This window comes from Bombina bombina, chromosome 5, assembly GCF_027579735.1.
Source record: "Bombina bombina isolate aBomBom1 chromosome 5, aBomBom1.pri, whole genome shotgun sequence".
In the NCBI taxonomy this organism is placed as follows: Eukaryota; Metazoa; Chordata; class Amphibia; order Anura; family Bombinatoridae; genus Bombina; species Bombina bombina.
This window is the reverse complement of record NC_069503.1, coordinates 53934779-53957257: the sequence shown is the minus strand read 5'-3', so window position 1 is coordinate 53957257 and position 22479 is coordinate 53934779. Positions and strand designations below refer to the sequence as shown.

The window sequence follows — 22479 nt, the reverse complement described above, 5'->3', positions numbered from 1 at the left end:
ACACAATATATATTATTAACACTAGCACATAACAGCTACACAATATATATTATTAACACCAGCACATAACAGCTACACAATATATATTATTAACACCAGCACATAACAGCTACACAATATATATTATTAACACTAGCACATAACAGCTACACAATATATATTATTAACACCAGCACATAACAGCTACACAATATATATTATTAACACTAGCACATAACAGCTACACAATATATATTATTAACACTAGCACATAACAGCTACACAATATATCACATAGCACATAACAGTTACGCAATATATATTATTACCACTAGCACATAACAGTTACACAATATATATTATTACCACTAGCACATAACAGTTACACAATATATATTAATAACACTAGCACATAACAGCTAGACAATATATATTATTAACACTAGCACATAACAGCTACACAATATATATTATTAACAGTAGCACATAACAGTTACACAATATATATTATTAACACTAGCACATAGCAGCTACACAATAAATATTATTAACACTAGCACATAACAGTTAAACAATATATATTATTAACACTAGCACATAACAGCTACACAATATATATTATTAACACTAGCACATAACAGCTACAGAATATATATTATTAAAACTAGCAGATAACAGCTACACAATATATATTATTAACACTAGCACATAACAGTTAAACAATATATATTATTAACACTAGCACATAGCAGCTACACAATAAATATTATTAACACTAGCACATAACAGCTACACAATATATATTATTATCACTAGCATATAGCAGCTACACAATAAATATTATTAACACTAGCACATAACAGTTACACAATATATATTATTAACACTAGCACATAACAGCTACACAATATATATTATTAACACTAGCACATAACAGCTACACAATATATATTATTATTTTTTTTTTTTTTTTAAATAATTTTTTATTGAGACAATGGATAAAAGTAACAGAAAAGGGAGTGTGTCCCAGCACAAGACAAATACAAAAAGAAAAATAACTGTTACAGATCACATATGAAAGGTACATAAGACATTGGTGTGCTAATATAGGATTTGGTAAGATATTATCTAGACAATAGAGTTTCAATATTTATATAATAATAGGAGTCAATGATATGGAAGATATCTAGGTTGAGAACAGAAAGATAACATTTAACGTAAATTATAGCACCGACTTTATGACCTTAAATACAGAATGCACACAGTGAGATCAAAACATGTGTGACTGGGGCATATAGAAATGAAGTCTCGGTTTTATAATACAGGTAACTAGTGGTCCCTACTCTCAAATAAGGGGTATTCTATACGCTGGAAATAGTGAGAGGAAGGGAACTGGCATTTATCAGGCCTCCCATAGGCCTGCGTATATAGGGGGATGTGGGATGCAGCGGGCAAGAGCCGCTCATAATGGGGGGGAGAAGGGAGAGGGGAAGGGAAGGGGGGGCGGAGCTAGACAATTTGTCTTAAAAATATAAACTACAGGTCGATGTGAAATGGAATGGAGTAGGATCTCAGGACTTTTGAGTATACTCCTGGAGAACATCTCTAAAAAATGAAAACTAGGGCATGTGGATGTAAGGGAAATAGCCAAAGGGGATACTAACAGGGGGGGGCTTTTGCAGTCTCATATAGCATATATAATATAAGCAGCACCTACCTCTCATTGTTAATTGAGCCCTAACTACTACATATAATTAAAAATAGAGAGAGTTAGCTGAAGGAAAATTAAGATAACACATGGTATAGCTAATGAGATATCTATATTATCATAACCTCTGCTGGGGTCTAATGAAGCTGTAAACTTATACTATGTGTGAGTATGACATGGCGGGCTTTTGAGTATAGTATATTTCTTAAGAGGATAAATTATCAAGCAAGAAGGGGCCAAGCAATACATATTACTGAGTTAAGCATGGTCAAGGCTTATGAGTCAAGAGATAATAGTATCTGCGACTAAAATAAATATATGAGCTTAAGACTAAACTCCTCTGAACGTGCAAGATGTATGATTGAGATAGTTCAATTACACAGAAGGCAATTTAAACTGTGATAGATATACATGGAGATAGCTCCCACGCTATAATAATGAATAAACAGAACACACACACATACTGATAAACAAATTGTGCCTAGCTATATAACTCCTGCTAAAACATTTGCAAACTACAGGAAATATCACGGCATAGGGAAGGAAAGTCACACTGAACTATACACTTATATAAGTTAAGATAGGTAATGCAACTACAGGTTATATCAAAACATGTTATAGCCTTACAGTCTAGTTTCATGCCTATATGACACCATCTCCAGATTGACCCAGAAATATGCTTCTATACATATCTATGATGTAATTGTACAACAATTGCAATACCATAGTGTTAGGGCTATCTCAGAGTGTGCAAAGCTAGTTAGGTATTCTCTATACAATTCCATAATTGTGGGATGGAGTGCTGCTTCTGTTAGCATCAGGCAGAAAATGATCTAGGGTAATTCAAGTATGGGTAGCCTAAATATCAAGATGACTTCAGCTATCTTATCCCCCTACAGTGGCACATAACATCATAGGTAGAATCGTACATGGGTTACAGTCACCCTCTGCATATAACGTCTAACTTGACTGTATAAAGTCTCTCCCAGTGGTGGTGGTGGATTGTTCCTGTGCAGTGAGAGAATAGTCCAGAGATAACATTAAATAGGTATTGTCGTAAGAGTGGGAGTAATAAATACATAGAATTGTAGCAGAAATGTTATGTGAATAAGAGTGTCAAGGGACAGAGGTAAAAGCGTATCATACCCTCCGTATACTATTCACACATACAGTACCGCTGAAAATCTTCAAGTTATCCAATGCCTAACCGTGACCAATTTCCATGCTGCTCGATACTCTGGAGACTGAGACCGCTCAACGGCCGCATCAGGACTGACCAGGTTCCGTCCGGCATTGAAACAAATTTCAAGTCCGTTAATTGTTGTGGGAGAGCTGAGGGGACCCTTAGCAAGGAGCTTAATTCGTTGGTGCATAGATGTAAAGATAAATAGGTGAGAGGGCTAGCTGTACTATATGACAAATCCAAATGGCTCAATGTAGTTGGGGGCCTGTATAGTACTGACTTCGATTTCCCAGAACAACTCAGAAAAGCTCTCCAATTAGTTCCTCCATGTCGCGGGCGCAGCATTGAAGTGTCCGATATGTCACATATTTCTAAGGTTGGGATCAAGGTAGTATCCGGCCCCACTCCGACCAGCCGTCTCAGGACAGGACCAGACAGGATGACAACAGACTCCGCAGTACCTCTGTTTGGGAGAAAATGAGTAGCGATCTCCGGGTCAGGGCAATCAGGCCGCTGCAGAGATGTAGACACTCCTCTATCAATTCTGCCAGCAACCCCGACACCTGAGCAAGGCTGCGGTGCCAGAACTTCCTCTGGCAGCAGTTTAACATGAGAAGGTGAGTGTACGGGGCCACAATCTGTGACGTCTGGCGATTCCTCCCTATTGAAGGATAAGAGAAGATGCAGGGCATTATAGTTATAGTCCATACGGAGCCCCAGCAAGGTTAACGCTTCTTTGATATCATCCATGCTCTCGGTTGGATAGAGGGTCTTAGCTAGCTCAGAAGAGTACGTGCCGAAGTAGAGTTGAGCTTTCGATCTAGACCCCAGAATCTTGTCTGGCCTTTGCCTTCTGTCAGCCACTTGTTAAGCCGTGCAGTTTTCAAGATGGCGGTTAATAGCTAGTGCGCCATTCCGTTTATCCCTCTTATATTTGTATTTAGATCCATCCAGTATTATGATCAGCTTTGACACCTGTAGTCCAGATCCCTAATGTAGCTTATTTTTGCGCATTTGCCCAGAGATTAGCCCCTGATAGTGGTGTAGTCTCCGCAGAGCTTCATCAAGCTGCGGCCATCTCGCTCCTTAGCTAGCTCCGCCCCCCCACAATATATATTATTAACACTAGTACATAACAGCTACACAGTATATATTATTATTATTATTATTAACACTAGCACATAACAGCTACACAATATATATTATTAACACTAGCACATAACAGCTACACAATATATATTATTAACACTAGCACATAACTGCTACACATTATATATTATTAACACTAGCACATAACAGTTACACAATATATATTGATATATAAGCAAATTTCTATGCCTAACTGGTCTTGGAAGAATTTTCAAAAGATTAATAACAAACCAACTTCAATCTTCCACTTGTCCCCAAATGAAACATGCACACTAGAAAATCTTAGACAAAATAAAAACATAGTGATACGAGATGCAGACAAGGGAGGTGGAATAGTAATACAGAATTTTTAAGACTACATATGTGAAGCACAAAGAATTCTTAATAATAAAGACTATTACATTACATATTATTTTAGATAGGGATCCTACTACATATTACTCAACACTTTTGAAAAATATATTACAGGTAGGTTACAATAACAACATACTGTCCAAATCCGAAAAAAACTTCATGTATATAGAACATCCTGATGTAGCCCACTATTACCACCTCCCAAAGAGCCATAAGGATCGTATCCGTCCTCCAGGAAGACCTATAATAGTTGGAGTTATTTGTCTAACCAGCGCCCTATCTCTCTATGTACATCTTCAATTACAAAAATTTGTATCAAATTTACCATCATATATTAAAGACACCACACACGTTACAAGAACTATCCACTATTCACAACACTGATCACAAATACATCTGTTCTACTTGTGATGTCAGTAGTTTATACTCTAACATACCACATGAATTAGCAATAGCATTAGTTCATGAAAATCTGAATCAAGATTTCTATATGCCCCACAAACAGAAATTACTTATAGAAAACCTAGTACAGTTCACGCTGATATTGTGTTTTTAATTGGCCAAAAAAATGCAAAATACTGTTCTGGATTCCAATCATTTTTATTTGCATGAAAAAATATTGTATATCATTATATAGTAAACAGCAGCATTACATGATATATGCACACAATGGTATAAATATACCTAACACTTGTGCTCTTGATACAAAGGGATTTATCAGACATATAATGTTCCCTTTATATATACAGTATGTGCTATTATCAGTTCTTGTGGCTTCTAACTAACATGAAAACATCTAACAGACATAATATCAAGTTACAGAACATGACACACATATTACATACCCAGTATACATGTAGGTTATAGTAGCCATTTAAATTAAACTGATTATGATCACATTACACACATATTACATACCCAGTATACATGTAGGTTATAGTAGCCATTTAAATTAAACTGATTATGATCACATGACACACATATTACATACCCAGTATACATGTAGGTTATAGTAGCCATTTAAATTAAACTGATTATGATCACATGACACACATATTACATACCCAGTATACATGTAGGTTATAGTAGCCATTTAAATTAACCCCTTATCGACCACAGCACTTTTCCATTTTCTGTCCGTTTGGGACCAAGGCTATTTTTACATTTCTGCAGTGTTTGTGTTTAGCTGTAAATTTCCTCTTACTCATTTACTGTACCCACACATATTATATACCGTTTTTCTCGCCATTAAATGGACTTTCTAAAGATACCATTATTTTCATCATATATTATAATGTACTATAAAAAAAATTTATAAAATATGACGAAAAAATTGAAAAAAACACACTTTTTCTAACTATGACCCCCAAAATCTGTTACACATCTATAACTACCAAAAAACACCCGTGCTAAATAGTTTCTAAATTTTGTCCTGAGTTTAGAAATACCCAATGTTGACATGTTCTTTGCTTTTTTTGTAAGTTATAGGGCCATAAATACAAGTAGCACTTTGCTATTTCCAAGCCATTATTTTTCAAAATTAGCGCTAGTTACATTAGAACACTAATATCTTTCAGGAATCTCTGAATATCCATTGACATGTATATATTTATTTTTAGTAGACATCCCAAAGTATTCATCTAGGCCAATTTTGGTATATTTCATGCCACCATTTCACCGCCAAATGCGATTAAATACAAAAAATCGTTCACTTTTTTACTAATTTTTTCACAAACTTTTGGTTTCTCACTGAAATTATTTACAAACAGCTTGTGTAATTATGGCTTAAATGGTTGTAAATGCTTCTCTGGGATCCCCTTTGTTCAGAAATAGCAGACATATATGGCTTTGGCGTTGCATTTTAGTAATTAGAAGGCTGCTAAATGCCACTGCGCACTACACGTGTATTATGCCCAGCAGTGAAGGGGTTAATTATGGAGCATGTAGGGAGCTTTTAGGGATAATTTTAGCTTTAGTGTAGTGTAGTAGAAAACCCCAAGTATTGATCTAGGCACATTTTGGTATATTTCATGCCACCATTTCACCGCCAAATGCGATCAAATTAAAAAAAAACGTTAAATTTTTCACAATTTTAGGTTTCTCACTGAAATTATTTACAAACAGCTTATGCAATTATGGCACAAATGGTTGTAAATTCTTCTCTGGGATCCCCTTTGTTCAGAAATAGCAGACATATATGGCTTTGGCGTTGCTTTTTGGTAATTAGAAGGCCGCCAAATGCCGCTGCATTTCACACGTGTATTATGGCTAGCAGTGAAGGGGTTAATTATGTAGCTTGTAGGGAGCTTGCAGGGTTAATTTTAGCTTTAGTGTAGAGCTCAGCCTCCCACCTGAAACATGAGACCCCCTGATCCCTCCCAAACAGCTCTCTTCCCTCCCCCACCCCACAATTGTCCCCGCCATCTTAAGTACTGGCAGAAACTCTGCCAGTACTAAAATAAAAGCTATATTTGGGCTTTTTTTGTGTGTGTGTTTTTTAGCATATTTACATATGCTGCTGTGTAGGATCCCCCTTAGCTCCCAGCCTCACTGATCCCCCACCAAACAGCTCTCTAACCCTCCCCCTCTGCCTTAATGGGCGCCATCTTGGGTACTGGCAGCTGTCTGCCAGTACCCAGTTTAGTAAAAAAATGTGCCTTTTTATTAAAAAAAATGCCCTTTTCTGTAGTGTAGCTTCCCCCCCCCCCAAGATCAACCCCCCACCCCTTCCAGGTCCCTTAGCTGTTTATTTACAACTTTTAAAACATTTTTTTTTTAACTTTTCCCAGTTTATTTTTCTGTAGTGCAGCGGTTCCCTCCCGCTCCCGCCCCGTGCACGCGCGCGCTCGCATGCGCGCTCCCGCCCCCCCCCACTCCATTCGGCACATCGATGGCCGCCCACCCGCCTCCCAGACTTGCTCCCACCCACCAACGTTACCGGCCACCGATGTCCGGTGCAGGGAGGGCCACAGAGTGGCTCTCTCTGCATCGGATGGCCAAGGGGGGTTATTGCAGGATGCCTCGATATCGAGGCATCACTGCAATAACCGGAAAGCAGCTGGAAGCGTGCAGGATCGCTTCCAGCTGCTTTCCAGACCAAGGACGTACGCCACACGTCCTCGGTCATTAACTGTATTTTTTTTGAGGATGTGTGGCGTACGTCCTTGGTCCTTAAGGGGTTAAACTGATTATGATCACAAATGTAAACAATCAAAAGATAGGAACAGCACTTGTTAAGCGGAGTGCCCGGAGGAGACTGAGTCTCAAATCATATGTAAAGCAACAAGTCCTCCAGCACTTCCAATAATAAAAGACCTTTATTAATATTTCAACATGGGTCAACAAATACCTGCAACATTTCAGGCCTAGTTCAGCCCTTCCTCATGCATCAGGAGCTAGGCCTGAAACGTTGTAGTAATTTGTTGACCCATGTTGAAATATTAATAAAGGCCTTTTATTATTGGAGGACTTGTTGCTTTACATATGATCCCAAATGTACCGGTTACTGATATAGGGCCTGATTATAAATGGAGCGCAAAAACATAATTTATGTAAGAATTTACCTGATAAATTCATTTCTTTCATATTGGCAAAAGTCCATGAGCCAGTGACGTATGGGATATACAATCCTACCAGGTGATAAAGAAAGGAGTAAAAAAAGCATCAAAAAAGGAATTGGAATAATTGTGCTTTATAGAAAAAATCATAACCACCATAAAAAGGGTGGGCCTCTTGCCAATATGAAAGAAAGGAATTTATCAGGTAAATTCTTACATAAATTATGTTTTCTTACATGTAATTGGCAAGAGTCCATGAGCTAGTGACGTATGGGATAGCAATACCCAAGATGTGGAACTCCACGGAAGTCACTAGAGAGGGAGGGATAAAAAATAAAGACAGCCAAATCCGCTGAAAAAATGAATCCACAACCCAAATCATAAATTTTAATCTTATAATGAAAAAGAAAAAAACTGAAATTATAAGCAGAAGAATCAAACTGAAACAGCTGCCTTAAGAACTTTTCTACCAAAAACTGCTCTGAAGAAGAAAAAACATCAAAATGGTAGAATTTAGTAAATGTATGCAAAGAAGACCAAGTTGCTGCTTTGCAAATCTGATCAAATGAAGCTTCATTCTTAAAAGCCCAGGAAGTGGAAACTGACCTAGTAGAATGAGCTGTAATCCTTTGAGGCGGGGATTTACCCGACTCCAAATAAGCGTGATGAATCAAAAGCTTTAACCAAGATGCCAAAGAAATGGCAGAAGCCTTCTAACCTTTCCTAGAACCAGAAAAGATAACAAATAGACTAGAAGTCTTTCTGAAATCTTTAGTAGCTTCAACATAATATTTCAAAGCTCTTACCACATCCAAAGAATGTAAAGATTTTTCCAAAGAATTCTTAGGGTGGGGACACAAAGAAGGGACAACAATTTCCCTACTAATGTTGTTGGAATTCACAACTTTAGGTAAGAATTTAAATGAAGTCTGCAAAACTGCCTTATCCTGATGAAAAATCAGAAAAGAAGACTCACAAGAAAGAGCATATAATTCAGAAACTCTTCTAGCAGAAGAGATGGCCAAAGGAAACAATACTTTCCAAGAAAGCAATTTAATGTTCAAAGAATGCATAGGCTCAAACGGAGGAGTCTGTAAAATTAAGACTCCAAGGAGGAGAGATTGATTTAATGACATGCTTGATACGAACTAAAGCCTGTACAAAACAATGAATATCAGGGAGTTTAGCAATTTTTCTGTGGAATAAAACAGAAAGAGCAGAGATTTGTCCTTTCAAGGAACTTGCAGACAAACCCTTATCCAAACCATCCTGAAGAAACTGTAAAATTCTAGGAATTCTAAAAGAATGCCAAGAGAATTTATGAAAAGAACACCATGAAATGTAAGTCTTCCAAACATGATAATAAATCTTTCTAGAAACAGATTTACGAGCTTGCAACATAGTATTAATGACTGAGTCAGAGAAACCTCTATGACTAAGCACTAAGCGTTCAATTTCCATACCTTCAAATTTAATGATTTGAGATCCTGATGGAAAAACGGACCTTAAGATAGAAGGTCTGGCCTTAGTGGAAGTGGCCAAGGTTGGCAACTGGACAACCGAACAAGATCCGCATACCAAAACCTGTGAGCCCATGCTGGAGCCACCAGCAGCACAAACGATTGCTCCATGATGATCTTGGAAATCACTTTTGGAAGAAGGACTAGAGGCGGAAAAATATTGGCAGGTTGATAACTCCAGGTAAGTGTCAATGCATCTACTGCTTCCGCCTGAGGATCCCTGGACCTGGACAGGTACCTGGAAAGTTTCTTGTTTAGATGAGATGCCATCAGATCTATTTCTGGAAGCCCCCACATCTTGAAATTTGAAAAAAACATCTGGGTGAAGAGACCACTCTCCCGGATGTAAAGTTTGACGACTGATATAATCCGCTTCCCAATTGTCTATACCTGGGATATGGACCGCAGAAATTAGACAGTAGCTGGATTCTGCCCAAACAAGTATCCGGGATACTTCTTTCATAGCCTGAGGACTGTGAATCCCACCCTGATGATTGGCATACGCCACAGTTGTGACATTGTCTGTCTGAAAACAAACGGCTCTCTTCAATAGAGGCCAAAACTGAAGAGCTCTGAAAATCACACGGAGTTCCAAAATATTGATTGGTAATCTCGCCTCTTGAGATTTCCAAACCCCTTGTGCTGTCAGAGATCCCAAGACCACTCCCCAACCTGAAAGACTTGCATCTGTTGTGATCACAGTCCAGATTGGATGAACAAAAGAGGCCCCTTGAACTATACAATGGTGATCTAACCACCAAGTCAGAGATAGTCGAACATTGGGATTTAAGGATATTAATTGTGATATCCTTGTATAATCCCTGCACCATTGGTTCAGCATACAAAGCTGAAGAGGTCTCATGTTAAAACGAGCAAAGGGGATTGCGTCCAATGCTGCAGTCATGAGACCTAAAACCTCCATGCACATAGATACTGAAGGGAATGACTGAGATTGAAGGTTCCGACAGGCTGCAACCAATTTCAGACGTCTCTTGTCTGTTAGAGGCAAAGTCATGGATACTGAATCTATCTGGAAACCTAAAAAGGTTACCCTTGTCTGATGAATCAAAGAACTTTTTGGTAAATTTATCCTCCAACCATGTTTTTGAAGAAACAACACTAGTTGATTTGTGTGAGATTCTGCAGAACGTAAAGACTGAGCAAGTACCAATATATCGTCCAAATAAGGAAACACCGCAATACCCAACCTCTGATTACAGAGAGTAGGGCACCAAGAACCTTTGAAAAGATCCTTGGAGCTGTCGCTAGGCCAAAAGGAAGAGCAACAAATTGGTAATGCTTGTCTAGAAAAGAGAATCTCAGGAACTGATAGTGATCTGGATGAATTGGAATATGAAGATATGCATCCTGTAAGTCTATTGTGGACATATAATGCCCTTGCTGAACAAAAGGCAGAATAGTCCTTAGTCACCATTTTGAATGTTGGTATGCTTACATAACGATTCAAGACTTTTAGATCCAGAACTGGTCTGAATGAATTTTCTTTCTTTGGGACAATGAACATATTTGAATAAAACCCCAGACCCTGTTCCTGAAAAGGAACTAGCACAATTACCCCAGATAACTCCAGGTCTGAAACACACTTCAGGAAAGCCTGTGCTTTTTCTGGGTTCACTGGAATGCATGAGAGAAAGAAACTTCTCACAGGCGGTCTTACTCTGAAACCTATTCTGTACCCCTGAGAGACAATGTTCTGAATCCAATGATTTTGGACTAAATTTATCCAAACATCCTTGAAAATATTAATCTGCCCCCTACCAGCTGAGCTGGAATGAGGGCCGCACCTTCATGCGGACTTGGGGGCTGGTTTAGATCTCTTAAATGGCTTGGATTTATTCCAGATTGAGGAAGGCTTCCAATTGGAGACAGATTCCTTAGGGGAAGGATTAGATTTCTGTTCCTTATTTTGTCGAAAGGAACGAAAACGGTTAGAAGCTTTAAATTTACCCTTAGATTTTTTATCCTGAGGCAAAAAAGCTCCCTTTCCCCCAGTGACAGTTGAAATTATAGAATCCAACTGAGAACCAAATAATTTATTACCTTGGAAAGAAAGAGATAGCAATGTCGATTTAGAAGTCATATCAGCATTCCAAGATTTAAGCCATAAAGCTCTTCTAGCTAAAATAGCTAAAGACATATATCTAACATCAATTCTGATGATATCAAAAATGGCATCACAAATGAAATTATTAGCATGTTGAATTAATTTAACAATGCTATACACATTATGATCTGATACTTGTTGCGCTAAAGTTTCCAACCAAAAAGTGGAAGCAGCTGCAACATCAGCCAAAGAAATAGCAGGCCTAAGAAGATGACCTGAACATAAATAAGCTTTCCTTAGATAAGATTCAAGCTTCCTATCTAAATTACAAAAACAGACAATACAACACTCAAAGTCCAGTACTCACTCACAAGATCTCATCTAGGATTAAAAAGCAAAACTGGAAGAGTTAGTTACCACATTTGGCCAGATAGGACAAGCTCAGGCACTTGGAAGAGACCTTGACGTGGTGCCTGAGCTTGTCCCATTTGGCCAAATGCGGTAACTAACTCTTCCAGTTTTGCTTTTTAATCCTAGCTGAGAGCTTGTGAGCGAGTACTGGACTTTATGTGTTTTGTATTATATATATATATATATATATATATATATATATATATATATAGTGTGTGTTAATATGTGTATATACTGATAACAAATAATATATATGTACATAAGCATATATATACATATATTTAAAGAGAACACACAGTTCCCATAGACCACAATGTAAAGACACTTTCAGTGCCATTTTTTTTTTTTTTAACGCCTCACTGTTGCCGACTTTAGCCCCCAAAAACTGCTAAGTGCAGTTTTTTTTTTGTTTTTTTTTTCTTTAATGGAAACTAACACTTAAATTTAGGGACATTTGGTGGACATTTATAAAATTAACCATAGATCTGATCTCTTGTTTATTTTATAAGCGCTAATTGCTACCACAAGCACTCCACTTGTAATCTAGCCCATTGTGTCTCATTAAATAAAATCAGTTTCCCCTCAGTAATTCCTCTGGTATATAACATGTACAATGCTAAGCATCTATTGCTATAAGAAAAGGTTTATCCACATGATGTGCACATTAAATATATCTCCCAGATGTCAATCATTTGAGACTGATGTTCTTGTTTATATAATTCTCTAACACTCTATTCATATAAAGACTCCTTTATTCTGTAAATTAATTATTTTCTCCCCTATGTAAAACAAACGTACAAATCCTAACACTGGCATATTAATAAAGAACACTGGGGGTGCTTTGGTGGTGAATGGTTGTGTAAACTGGTCAGTATGAGGACAGATCTGTATATTCCTGTGTGGTGTTTGGATTCTATCCCATTGATATGAGAGAAACTGAGGTGCACATATATAGAGGAACAAAAAAACAGCAGGAGAGCACTTCCAATCTGGGGCTTTTATAACTGGGATTAGAAAGTATTATTTACAATAGGATCCTTTTTGATGCTTCTATTTAGAGAGTTTATCCTCTTCAGGATAATTTTTAAAAGTTTTCCACACAGTGCATATAAAGTTTATTTTATGTGTAAATATTTGGTGTTTTTGTGATACCTGACTGGCACGGGATACCTTTGTCAACTTTCTCCTCTGTGAATCCTTTCATGAGTTTTCAGAGAACTCTTTACTGAAAAACATTTTCCACACTCTGTACATTTGAAAGGCTTTTCTCCTGTGTGACTCCTTTCATGATTTTTCAGATGATTTATTTGTGTAAAACTTTTTATACACTCTGTACATTTGAAAGGCTTTTCTCCTGTGTGAATCCTTTCATGAGTTTTCAGACTACTCTTTCCTGTAAAGCATGATCCACACTCTTTACATGTAAAAGGCTTTTCTCCTGTGTGACTCCTTTCATGAGCTTTCATATTATCTATTCGTGTAAAACTTTTTCCACACTCTGTACATGTGAAAGGCTTTTCTCCTGTGTGACTCCTTTCATGAATTTTCAGATTAGTCTTGCTTGTAAATCCTTTTCCACACTCTGTACATGTGAAAGGTTTTTCTCCTGTGTGAATCATTTTATGACGTTTCAGAGGACTTATATGTGCAAATCCTTTTCCACACTCTGTACATGTGAAAGGTTTTTCTCCTGTGTGAATCCTTTTATGACGTTTCAGATGATCCATTTGTGTAAAACTTTTTCCACACTCTGTACATATGAAACCATTTTCTCCTGTGTGACTCCTTTCATGAATTTTCAGATTAGTTTTTAGTATAAAACATTTCCCACACTCTGTACACATGAAAGGCTTTTCTCCTGTGTGTCTCTTTTCATGAGTTTTCAGATTACTCTTTTGTGTAAAACTTTTTCCACACTCTGTACACGTGAAAGGTTTCTCCCCTGTGTGGGTCATTTCATGAGATATGAGATTTACCTTGGATGTGAAACATCTCCCACACTCATTACATGTGAAAGATTTCTCCCCTGTGTGGGTCTTTTTGTGAAACATAAGGCTTCCTTTATATGTGAAACATCTCCCACATTCTGTACACGTGTGAGGTTTCACAACTGTGTGAACTGTGTGGTGTTCAAGGAGATGCAAATTACATGAGAAGCTTTTCTCACATTCTGTAGATTTGAAAGGTTTCTCATTTGTTTGAATCATTTGGGTAGACTTAAGACTGTCCCCTTCTTTGAAATGTTTTGAAAACTCAGTAAATGTGTGTGGTTTATCCTCTGGGATAATCATTTCACTAGATAAGGCATAAATGTTGTCCTCTTGTTTGATGACTAAATTACTCTCTGTACATAATGATTGCTTCCCAGTTCCTGCCAATTCACCATCTTCTTTAAATATCTGCTGTGATTTCTCCAATGTTTGTGAACAGTCATTAGTGTCTGAGACTTTTGGAGTTTGTGGTATCATTCTGATGCTTTCTGTAGTGAAGGATGGGTATGAACTATTCAAGTGATTGTCTACATAAAAAGAAAAGGAATAAAGAAATTAAAGAAAGTTTATTCTTTATAATGGAATCCTTCTTAATACAAGAATCATTATTTGTTTACAGTTAATAAAATGGCTTCTCTTTTGTGTTCATTTTTAAATTAATTGATTAACCTGTAAAACACAAATTAAAACAACAAAAGACAAATAAAGTAAATATGTCTACATTATAATAAACTAAACCACTAAATACTGAATAAAAAAAAAAGTTATAGGGCCCCAATTAAACAAGGTGCAGGTGGATAATGTCAGCCAGGGAACAAGTAAATCTATATTCTGGGCAAGAGAGGAGGCATCCACATCCTCATTTAACATTGCACAAGCGACTGCACATACAGCCGTGCCCGGCTCATGCTCAACCAGTGGGGTGAGAATATGATGTCGTAATCATTATAAACTAATAATTAGTGTGAGATGTTTTGAAAAGCTAAGGAGCAGTGATCTTATGATACTTTTTAGCTGTGGTTGTTTGATTTTTATAAAATCAGCCAAAAACTTTATTAGTTTTAATAATATTCACTGTTAAATTAAGCTCACAAATCAGTGGTGATTCTTGGGTGGGGAACACTGGGGGAGTTGTGGGTGTCTCACATATGGGAACAAGGTAGGCGTAAGTGTAGTTATGGGAGTTCCATGAGCGAGGTCAGGGCAGGGGAAGGTAGAGTTGCAGGTGATCTGAGAGCCGGTGTTGACACAAATGTAATTATAAGATGCAGATATAAATATAATAGTTTATATTTGTTTAATGAGGGATCTATTCTATTTTCCCAGTAATTAAAGTCAGCATAATATCTATTTTACTCACCTAACACATATGAGTTCATGCTGATAACAGGCTCCAATGTCTGTGCTCAGGAAGAAGGTTCCCTTATTCACTCCAGTTACATCAATACCTGATATCTCTCAGTGCTCTGGCCGTGTCTGTAAAAAGTATATTAAATGGTTTAGACAGATAATAATAAATAATGGTTCTGATTAACTGTACGTATGGTATAATTAAAGGCACACATAACAATTCATGTGATCCAGATCAGCTGTTTAGGTTATTACATAAGTGCTATTGATTCAGCACAAGCATTTAGTACAGTTAGCTCTGTGGGTGTTACAGTTGCACCTTAAATATTAATCTTTCCAGAGCTTTACAATATAAGCTCAGGAGCAAACAATCTATTTATAAGTGGGACATACTACAGCTTTACATATATATTATAATCATTTTTTCCCATTATTTATATCAAAGAGCAGCAGTTACACAAATGTTAAATAAGAGTTGTTTATATGTAATTTAAATCTAATACTACAGTATTGATATTGTACTTTCTACAGATCCTCACTGTCAGACATTTTGTATTTACTAAAAATAAAATGTGTAACAAAATCCACACACAAATAGTGGTAATAATACAGACCAATATGTAGTACCGACCAATATGTAGTAATATCTCCAACGTGAAAAGAGTCTTTAATGGAGACAATACCACAAATACAAATAGTGATAATAATACAGACCAATATGTAGTACCGACCAATATGTAGATATATATCCAACGTGAAAAGAGTCTTTAATGGAGACAGTACCACAAATACAAATAGTGATAATAATACAGACCAATATGTAGTACTGACCAATATGTAGTAATATATCCAACATGAAGAGTCTTTAATGGAGACAATACCACACATACAAATAGTGATAATAATACAGACCAATATGTAGTACCGACCAATATGTAGTAATATATCCAACGTGAAAAGAGTCTTTAATGGAGGCAGTAGCACAAATACAAATAGTGATAATAATACCGACCAATATGTAGTAATATATCCAACGTGAAAAGAGTCTTTAATGGAGACAATAGCACAAGTACAAATAGTCCATACGATGTTCCTCAGAAGGAAGAGAAAGAAACACATCATAGCATAATACTGTGTAATCTTCACTCTCCAGATGGAAGGCAGACCCAGAATACTCACATTAGTTAGAGCTTCAACAGCTCAAGATAACCAGCTCTATTGTGCAGACCCCAGGCAGACTGGATACAGACAAATGCTTAAAGCAAATGAACAATTTATTAATAACAAAAGCTAAAGTTCTTGTAGATCACTAAGGGTAACAGGTACAAACATACACAGATACTATGCGTGTGATAGTCCGTTGTTACAGACCGCATGAAGCTACACACTGTATCTGTAGTCTTTCTGTACCGGATAGGTACCCCTCCTTGTGACCAATTTGTACAATGCTTAAGAGACTCCACATTTTTTATTTGACATGTGCTCTTCCCCCAGTCCTTTAACGTCTCTTGGTCAGTAGTGAGTTGTCTTAAATCACTCTGCAAGGGGGTTGAGAGAGATGGGCAGTAAAATGTTCAATTAATTGTTATCTAGCGCAGAGATAAGAAAAAGGAAGCCTTTGTGTTTACATAGATTGATAACATAATAAAATATGATCTCTCAGCAAGCTCAGTCCATTTAAAATGTTCATGAAGTATATAACAAAATCAACAGATGCATACTAACAATACAATGTAATAAAACTTACTATGAATTTCTAAAGAGCAGTAGATTTATTTCTGACATTTTGTTCTGCACCTGTATCATGTGACAGCGATCAGCCAATAACAGACTCATATCTGTATATAATATAAACTCTTGCACATGCTAAGTAGCAGCTGGTGTCACATAACCTGTATCATGTGACAGTGATCAGCCAATAACAGACTCATATCTGTATATAATATAAACTCGTGCACATGCTAAGTAGCAGCTGGCGCCACATAACCTGTATCATGTGACAGTGATCAGCCAATAACAGACTCATATCTGTATATAATATAAACTCGTGCACATGCTAAGTAGCGGCTGGCGCCACATAACCTGTATCATGTGACAGTGATCAGCCAATAACAGACTCATATCTGTATATAATATAAACTCGTGCACATGCTAAGTAGCGGCTGGCGCCACATAACCTGTATTTTATAAACATTGTGTAAAATTTGTTCTGCACCTGTATCATGTGACAGCGATCAGCCAATAACAGACTCATATCTGTATATAATGTAAACTCGTGCACGTGCTAAGTAGCAGCTGGCGCCACATAACCTGTATTTTATAAACATTGTATAAAATTTGATGATGGAAATAAATCTGAAACAGCTATTTTATATAAAAATAAACCTAAAGGTGAAATCTCCGATACATTTTATACTCTTTTATACACTGTTATAAAAAGTCATTAGAAACACATTACAAGGAACAGCAAAGTCACAATTAAACTTTCATGATTTAAATTTAATAAACTTTCTATTTACTTCTATTATTAAATCTGATTTGTTCCATTGGAGACCTTTGTGACAAAGCTTACAATGAACTATAGTGCGCTCGCTGCTGATTAGTGGCAGCACATACAAACCTCTTGTCATTGCCTCACCTGATATGATCAGCTAGCTCCCAGTAGTGCATCGCTGCTGCTTCAATAAAGGATACCAGAAGAATGAAGCAAATTTCATAATAGAAGTAAATTGGAAACCAAATGTACAGGACACTGTCCCTTTAAGTCTGTGATCATGTGACAAACAGCAGCAGCTGAAGGTGCAGAATACACTTACTAAGGTCTTTACTAACAACAAGAATCAGTCCCAGATCAGTGGGATAAATGTTCTGATGATAAACAGGTGCAGCTAATAGAAATAAGAAATGTATTATAAAATAACCTCATTAGAAATAAAATAATATGCAGATCACAAGATATTTATAATTAGATCAGTAAATGTGATGAGACTGATACAACAGGGCCATAAGCTGAGTGATATTTATTACTGGAGCAAATAGCAGCTTCAAAATCATTTTAAACCCTTAACGACTGTGACGTGCCCTGTTAAGGGATTGTCTGTCTGTAATAGAGCGAGTCTTGCTGCACTATTAGACCCTCCTACACTCTTGCTAAAATAGCGCAGTTTCACAGCTGGCTGCGAGACCGCACTATTAAAAAAACACCCCCATAGAAAGACCAGCTATGTCATCAAGAGATTAAATGACAAATTGTTAATCTCGGCTCTAATTATAAACTTTTAGGGAAATACAGGATTCTGGTTGGCTGATACTTATAAATCTGTTGCTCAATGAATATCAGGAACATCCCCCACAAAATGTATTATTGGACAAATCTCCTCAAGCTTGAAAATATGGTTTGGTTCTGCTACAAACATTCATTTTACAGAATGTTATAAATCATTATTTATTAAAATAGCTTCTATAAATGAAAGAACTGAACATTAAATTCATTAACACATTATTAAAAAATATAGAAAACAAATTAAAACATAAATTATGCTTACCAGATAATTTCCTTTCCATCTGTACAGGGAGAGTCCACAGCTGCATTCATTACTTGTGGGAAATACAGAACCTGGCCACCAGGAGGAGGCAAAGACACCCCAGCCAAATGCTTAAATATCTCCCCCACTTTCCTCATCCCCCAGTCATTCTGCCGAGGGAACAAGGAACAGTAGGAGAAATATTAGGATGAAAAAGGTGCCAGAAGAAAAACAAATTAAATTTAGGGCTGCCCATTGGAGAACACAGGCAGGAGCTGTGGACTCTCCCTGTACAGAAGGAAAGGAAATTATCTGGTAAGTATAATTTATGTTTTCCTTCTTAATACAGGGAGAGTCCAAAGATGCATTCATTACTTGTGGGAAATTATACCCAAGTTACAGAGGACACTGAATGCTAACGGGAGGGAAATAAGAGGCCCAAATCTGAGGGCACCACAGCCTGCAACAACCCATTCTCCCAAATGCTGCTTCAACAGAAGTCAAAAAGAAAAACAATGAGGGCGCGGAGCCTACGCTCAATGCGGCAAGACGTGTCTCAATGAAGCTCTCTGAGCCAGACATTATTTATATGAGATTTTTAATAGTAAATTTCGATACTTTCTACTCAGAAGCAGATATCTTTTACTGTTAACAGCTGTACTCTAAGAGTGGAAACTTAGACAGAGTTTATGCCTATGTTTGTTGAGTTAGCTACGTGACAAACTTCTTCTCCAGATTGGAAGCCATTTTCACAAACTTCTGCAACTGCGCAACAAGCAAGATACAGAAGAAGTTTCTGCAAAGGATCTGGAACGTAGGACTGGGGCTGCCGCAACATTACCCCCCCCCCCCTGAACTCCGGGGTTACGATATCCTGAAATAGGATAGCTTGCAGTTACAACTACCACAAGTGAGACCACCTTTTTTAAGCAAACAAAGGAGCCATTAAGTCTATAAAAGAATACTTGCTCTGCTGTGCCGCCTGAAATCTCTGAACATGGAGGCCTTGGACAAGTGGGAGATCAAAGTTACACAGCTTATAGAAAACCACTATAAAAGTTTAGAACTGGAGCTATGCAACTTACTCCAAGCTGTAAGCCTTAAACACATAGATCAAACAGTGAGATTGACCGAGTCAATAAAGGAACGCCATAACAGCTCTTTGCCAATGACAGCGCAACAAAGCGATGTTCCTATTCCCCTAGGAATCCCAGCATATGAAAAGGAGCCAGACCCAGAACGAGTCATACCCCAAGGCGGGATCACAATGGAGCCTGCACCTAACATATTTGACCACGTGAAGGTAGGCTCATCTTTAGTACTAACCGACAAGGGTGAGGGCCAATTGCTTAACTCTGCCGATGCGATACTGCGAGGGTCCCTGGCGGGGTCTGAGATTGTGAGCAGCGAGACGACCCAGTCCATGACTATCCCCACAGACCAAACGCTGTCCGACAGTCCAGGAAAGATGCCTGGCTTCACCCGAAGCATATCAATGGTCCTCACCTAGCCGACTTACACAGTGGAAGTTAGCTGTCTCTCCATTCCCCACTCGTAACACAAGACATGGCGATTACCTGGGTCATAGCTGCTCTCAAGCTTACACAGCCATCTCGATCTTGCTGTTGGATAGAGAAGATGTGTTGTGGCGCCAGCCTGTTCCCGCTGGTACAGGTCTTTTGGGAAAGAATGCGATCCATACTCGAAAGCCACAAACCACTAACATCTGTGGAGGGGGTAAGAAACCACAAAGACGTTCCCCAAAATCTTTTCCTTCAGCACGTAATTTGTGAGGGGAATAATATGTCAGCCCTGTGGAACGCAACAAATACACTTGCAAGACTGTCACCCGTGCTGGATATATGTAGGGGAACAGACTTTAAAGTGGTCCGTGTTGGTGTAGGGTAATATGCATCTAAATTGTTCCATATATGCTCTGCATACCCTAATTTTATTTGTATTGGGACAGCTTCAAACAGGGTTGTTACTATATTCTAATGTTTTATTTCAGGGAAGTCCTCAGATCAGTGCATAACCTTAGTTTACCTGGACTGTGCACACTCCTGGATATAAGGTGTATAATGGTTGCGCACTGACTAATTGATTTTTCAAGTTTATTTCAAAATAGCAAAAACCTTAGGAAGATTTATATCTGTTTTCTTTGAGCTATTGACAGTCTTTAGTATAGTCAATTAATGGTTAATACAAGTATATAGAATAGCTGTTCATTATTTTCTCTGTAAGTGATAGCTCAAATAATTCCTTGGAATAACCCCTTGCCTAAAGCTTGTATATCCCCTATAGAGTTCCTATATAATAGGTTTGTTTTTTGTTTTTTTGGCTCTATAACTTGTAATTTTATGTGAAGTACATTCTCTCTCTCATGATACTACATATTTCCCGGTTAAGGGAGACAGAAAAGGTCCCTGTATATATTACTTCATGGGTTTAACCTTTCCTTTAATCAGAAAGCAGTTACTGAGTTTAGTATAGTTTTTTGCTCCAAACTCCTCCATGCACAAAACTTGGTAATGGAAAAGTGGTCTGACTACTTTCAACTGCTACATTGCACTGCTGGGTATATTTATGCTATACAAAGTTATGTTCATATATATTTGTTATACCTATAGTTAAAATGGTTTATGAAGGTCCAAAAGTGGCCTTACATGTTTGCAATTCTCCTATTATCCTTTCTACTAGCTACGTTGGAGGCCCAAAAGTGGCTTCCTCAGCTTCAAGGAGATAAACAAAAAAAAAAAAAAATGTGGGTTAAAGTTTATCTTTTGTTGCATAATGAAGGTCCTGCTTAGACAGTTATTTTTTATTATTGAATTCCACACTCCCCTGCATTAACTGTAACCATTCATCTGTGTATTGCTTTACTGTCATGAAGTGTAACGGCAGTACAACCCTTTTTTAACAGTACCTGTATGACTATGTTTCTTTAACCCTCAATAAAAATTATTAAAAAAAAAAAAAAAAAAAAGAATGTTAGGAGGACCAGATAGCTGCCCAACAATCAGAACTATAGAGGTCTCATGCCAGAGACCCAAGATTATGTCACTGCTCTCAAACTGAGCCATAACCTCTGAGGAGGCTGACCCTTAGGTCAAGAAAAAAAAACAAAACAAAAAAAAACACCCCTCCACTAAATAAAGAAGGCGACTAAGCTTTCATAATCTCAAAGGAACAGCAAGGCCTGATTCCCTGATAGGGGAAAAAAAAACTCCTTCCCATTTAGAAAGGAAAAAGACATATAAAATAAGAATCTTAGGGAGAAAACCCTAACAAATCTCGTAACACAGCCTTAATAAAAAAGGAGACTCCTTTAAGAAGTACGTATTGCAAGATTGCAACACAGGAACTATGACATGTAGAAAATAATCTACAGGCGGAATGGATCATTGAAGAAAGAATTCAATGACCACCTGCATGGGAACAAAAGTAACCCAATGCAACCACCTAAAAACAAAGGGTAAACTGCAGACGGATCAAAATAACTAAACACCTGAAAGATCAATGAACCTTTGAAACAGAAGAACAAACAGGAATCAAAAACTGCTTGTGAGCCCCCATTCAAGGAGCAAGGATTGCAGCCGGATTCAAACTGCAACCTTCCGCATGCTAGGCAGATAAGGAAAACCTCAGGGTATGACAGCTAGCTGTCCCAAAGAGGTCTGCTCGAGCC

The 22479-nt window shown here is 37.6% G+C and overlaps 1 protein-coding gene across 1 annotated transcript in view; it reads right to left on the bottom strand.

The window, feature by feature from the left end:
- LOC128661301 (uncharacterized) overlaps window positions 1-22479 on the bottom strand; it is a 324509-nt gene that overhangs the window by 270615 nt on the left and 31415 nt on the right. Inside the window, exons 2-3 of the mRNA XM_053715572.1 lie at window positions 15278-15393; window positions 13107-14444 (exon numbers count right to left, since the gene is read on the bottom strand). Of these exons, the coding sequence (XP_053571547.1) occupies window positions 13107-14444; window positions 15278-15296 (1357 nt within the window). The 5' untranslated portion in view covers window positions 15297-15393. The remainder of the gene's footprint in view (window positions 1-13106; window positions 14445-15277; window positions 15394-22479) is intronic.